This window comes from Watersipora subatra, chromosome 11 (assembly GCF_963576615.1).
Source record: "Watersipora subatra chromosome 11, tzWatSuba1.1, whole genome shotgun sequence".
Taxonomy (NCBI): Eukaryota; Metazoa; Bryozoa; class Gymnolaemata; order Cheilostomatida; family Watersiporidae; genus Watersipora; species Watersipora subatra.
Window position 1 is genome coordinate 14,055,081 of NC_088718.1, and position 4,730 is coordinate 14,059,810.

The 4,730-nt window shown below is 43.7% G+C and overlaps 1 protein-coding gene across 1 annotated transcript; it reads right to left on the reverse strand.

Moving 5' to 3' along the window:
- Positions 1-863: 863 nt before the first annotated feature.
- LOC137407831 (uncharacterized) lies at positions 864-4,191 on the reverse strand. Its single transcript, XM_068094211.1, has 4 exons — positions 3,443-4,191; positions 2,847-3,327; positions 1,518-1,674; positions 864-1,075 (listed from the first exon to the last, which is right to left on the reverse strand). Exons 1-4 carry the CDS (start codon positions 4,189-4,191, stop codon positions 864-866), a joined length of 1,599 nt encoding a protein of 532 aa, XP_067950312.1.
- Between the last annotated feature and the right edge of the window lie 539 nt (positions 4,192-4,730).

A 4,730-nucleotide genomic window follows, 5' to 3' on the forward strand; every position in this document is an offset into this window, starting at 1 on the left:
AAGAAAGTCCTCTCCTAAATCCATGCTGGCGGTCATGGAGTATAGAGTCTAGTTTAAAATTAAGTGTTCTCAACACCACATGTACTAGAATTTAGCATGGGATGCTTGTTAGTGAAACGGGTCTATAGCTATTTGGTATGTCCATTCTGCCCTTTTTGTGTAGAGAAGTAAAAGTTGCTGATTTCCATGCTTTTGGCAATTTTCCAGTTTCAAGAGATTTATTGTGTATTTTAGCTAAGCATTTAGAAGTTAATTTCACATTTATTTGTAGATCTTCCTTACGGAACATGTCTGGCCCAGCTGCTTTGCTAGCTTGAAGGTTGTGAAGTAAGTTTTTAATACCATCTGGTACTATTACCGGTCTATTTGATTACTAGAGCATGCCTTTAATTGATGTTCGTGGCAAAATTGACTGTGAAAAAAGTTATTCAACATTGTAGCACAATGGACCGGACTTTCTGTTGTATTGCCATTTGGGAGAGTTGGCCTGATAAGTTTTTTTTCGATTTTTCAGTTTGTTTAATGTGTTTATAAAAGGGCTTAGCATTGCCTTTTTTTAAATACTCCCCATCGTCTTCTTCTCACCATCGCCTTTCGCAACGATCAGAGTACCCGTGGCTGCAACCAGGCCTGCCAACTCTCACGCATTGGGCGTGAGAAACATGCAATTGCCCCATGCCTCACGCATCAAATGCCTGTGTCACGCAATTGCCCCTTTTACCCAAGAAAACCTGTTTTTTTGCTCCCAATCTTCAATTAGCCATATAGAGTTATATTATCTTTTGCTGTGGTGTTTTTATACGCTATGAAAATTTACCCCACTTATCAAATCCTCGCGTTTTCATTGCCCTCAAAATAGACTCTCACTCTTTTCCCCACTCCAGGGTTGGCAGACCTGGCTGCAACCCATTCCCCTTTTCATTTTTTGTTTGAATTATATTGTTTCTAATACTGGATTCAACATCAGAGTTTTGAACTCTCAGTGCACGAACCTCTTTTCTTAGTGCATACTCTTTAACCCTCATTTCTTTGCTAATGTCTAATTTACAAAATATAACATTGTTGTATGGAGATACTGCGAAAACAAGATACCAACAGGGAATGTAGCCAAACCACAGGATAAGCATATACTACCTACAAGCAGCAGGACGCCTAAAATTAATCAAATGATTCAATAATTGGAAACGTCAAAAGAAAATTATGAACTTCAGAATTGGAAGAAATCAATCATAGAAACTGCGTCAACACCAGATGGAGAACATGTCAAAAGGAAGTCGAAGCAATTAAACCTACCAACCACCATCATCAAAAAGCCACCAGAGAAACATTAGAGACGAGTTAAATGAGTTACATACAGATCTGCCACTCCTGTCAAACATGACCTAGATACCAGGAGTAAGTCACGAGCTCCACCCTACACGCCGACATCACGTGCACTAACTGAAAACTTACGCAAATAGTATATCTTCATACGCCTGACAGAAAGCATTGAACCTTACTACTCAACCTACACCCACAGGCTAACCATTCCACATGCCAGACATCTATAAAAGAGAACAGCTCCAATGACTCAGCATCTCTATCTCCATCTCTAACTCCATCTTTCTCTCTTCCTGAAGACCTCCTTGGACGCTCTCCCCTCTGCCTGCTGAGGAGCTGCTCTCTCTCTTCTGCCTATGGAGCCTCGTTTTCCTTCATCAGCTGAGCCTCTTCTACACCACTATCTCAACTACCTACCTTTCTTCATATAAGGACTGCCAAGACTCTCGTCTGACTATCGAAACTCGCAGCTGCATGGACCGAGCCAAGCAAACACGGACGACCGTTCGAGTAAGGATGTAACGTTCATTAGCTATTTTAACCTTTTGTCATTAATATTATTGTTTAGAATTTGGTTAGTTGCGTATTTCAATTGTTTGACTTATAGAATAAAGAAGTAACTTTTACTGGTAAATATCAGTATTGCTTATAATAGCTTAACACCTTCACTTGTACCTGAACCAGTAATAATCAAATTAGTTCTCACAAGCTAAGCAAAAGTGCACAAACTAAACATAGTCAAATAGAATAATATGACAAGCAAGTTCAACACTGATGTTGTGTGTGAATTCGGATTAGTTATGCATAACACTTCTCTACAACCACACATAGCAACATTACAATGTACTACGTGGAGAGTTCTTATTTTCGAGACAAGCGTGTAACATAAACACTGAATCTAACTTATACAAATTTATTTCACTAAACACATACTTGAAAGTGTACTATACCTGGTAGTGCGTTGCAGTATAGCTGATTGTAGCCGGAGCGTCGGTCAAGGCACGTCCTTCTCGGTCGCTAGCAGATCAGAGAGAGCGAGCTGGAGCGTCTTGAATCGTCCCCCGCTGCGTCACACTTCCGGGACTACCACACCTCCCTCTTAAGCTCTTTTCCAATCCAGTGTTAGTGAAGGTGCAACCACACCTAAAACCGACAATCCAAACACGGGTGCAGTATCACGAGTTGAGTAGTGCATGGAGTTACATTATTAGTATATTTTTTTTCATCATTTATGAGCTGTCACTCTCATGAAACTGAAGGAAAAACAAAAGGTCTTTCTTGGTACATTTAACTAATTAGCTGTCCTATCAGCAATATAATTAAAATCTAATGGAGACCACTCCATTTAGCATTATTCAGCATCACGACTTCCCTAAGCTCCCTCACCCACTGCCTCACAATTTCTCGGGTTGGGTGAAGGCCATCCTTCAAAAACCTAAGCCGAAAGCGATAATAACCTCTATTTCTCATGCTAAAAAAACCACACACAAAAGTTATATATTCAGTCTTTTAGGTGCCCTACTTACCCGGCCACTTCTGGTTGTCACCCTCCTGGTCACTGTTGGTGAGGCACGACGGTCACAGGGTTGAACCTCAAATCTTCGTTGACTCTCTTCTGACCATCTCTCCGTTGTACCACTGTCATGACCCGTCAATGGCTCCGGTTCAGCAATTGTCGGCACCTGTCTAGAGTCGGGTACCGCTGGTACCTCTACATCCACCCCTGTGCTGAACTCAGCTTGAACCGCTGGTGCAACCACACCTGACTCTGACTGTGGACTTGAGTTTTCACCACGAGGTGCTACCACACCTGGAACCGATGCTTCTGAATCCCTACAAGGTCTGGTTAAGTGCCGATTTCGCCTCCACAGCCTTTGTGATTGTCCTATGGCTACAACCTCACGCCCCTGTGCTGCCAGAACTCTTGCCCTCACTGGCTCTTTACCTGGGTCTTGTATGGCTACATCTTGTCCAATTGGGACTGATTCTTGTGCCTTAGTCCTGTACCTTCGATTATACTGATACATTTGGTAGTTCCGTTGCAACTTCTGTCTCCAGTAGCCTCACATAGTCGATCTTGCGGCCATTCAAAAATCCCATCGAATTTAGCCCTCTTCCGAACAACAGTTGTGCAGGGGAGTAGCCATTGGCTAATGGTGTGTCTCGATAGGAACAGAGTGCCGCATCAAGACTGACATTCTTGTTCATCAGAGCTTTTACAGTTTGTACCGCCCGCTCAGCCTTACCGTTACTTTGAGGGTACCTAGGTGAACTTGTGACATGCTGTATGTCCCACTTTCTCATGAACCTTTTGAAACTCTCAGAACTAAACTGTGGACTGTTGTCACTCATAACCGAATTTGGTACTCCAATCAGACAGAACAACTTTTGGAGAATTTTAACGATGACTTCTGACGAGGTTGAGTCAACCAACTCATGCACTGTGATAAATCTGCTGAAGTAGTCCACTACTACCAAGTATGACCGAGACTCTTTCTCCATTATGTCCACAGCTAACCTCCACCATGGTCTCTCAGGCAGTTCTGCGCACATCAGCGGTTCTCTGGGCCGTCTACGGAACTCGGCACACTCAGGACACGTTTTAACCAGTTCCCGGATCTCAGTGGTCATTCCTGGCCACCAGACTAGTTCCACAGCCCGACGTATACACTTCGTTTCCCCCTGATGGCCCTTGTGCACTGAGGCTAGTACTGACTGTCTTTCCAGCTCTGGGATGAACACCCTGCTGTTGTAAAACACAATCCCCTGTACTACTGAGAGGAAATCCTTGAAAGTGTAAAAGCTGCGCACAGTCGGGTCTACATCCTTGTATTGCGGCCAGCCTTCTGCAATGTATTTCAACAATCTCATCCCCGCAGCATCCTCCAGAAGAGATGCCTTAATCCTTTCAAGTCGATTAGGAGATATAGCCAGTGAGTCAACCAACTCACACACAAGAGATTCAACCAAATCTGCGTCCCCCCTCAACTTCAGGTACACTCAATGGAGACCTAGACAGCGCATCTACCAAAACTAGCTTTGCCCCTGGTGTATACATAATTTTGTAGCTGTAAGCCATCATTCGGAGTCTAAACCTCTGAACACGTAATGGCAGCTTGGATAGTTTCTTGTCTCCGAGGATTGATATGAGTGGCTTGTGATCTGTTTCTATCTCAAACTCACGACCCGCCAAATAGTAATGGAACTTCTCACATCCCCAACAGATTGCGAGTGCTTCCTTCTCTATTTGAGCATATCTTTGCTCTGCTGCAGTGAGACTGCGCGATGCATATGCCACCGGTCGCCACTCCCCATTGACCAGCTGTAGGACAGCGGCTCCAAGCCCATATGAAGAAGCATCTGTACTCAGTCTTGTTGGTGCCTCCAAACAGAAAGGTGTTAACATGGGT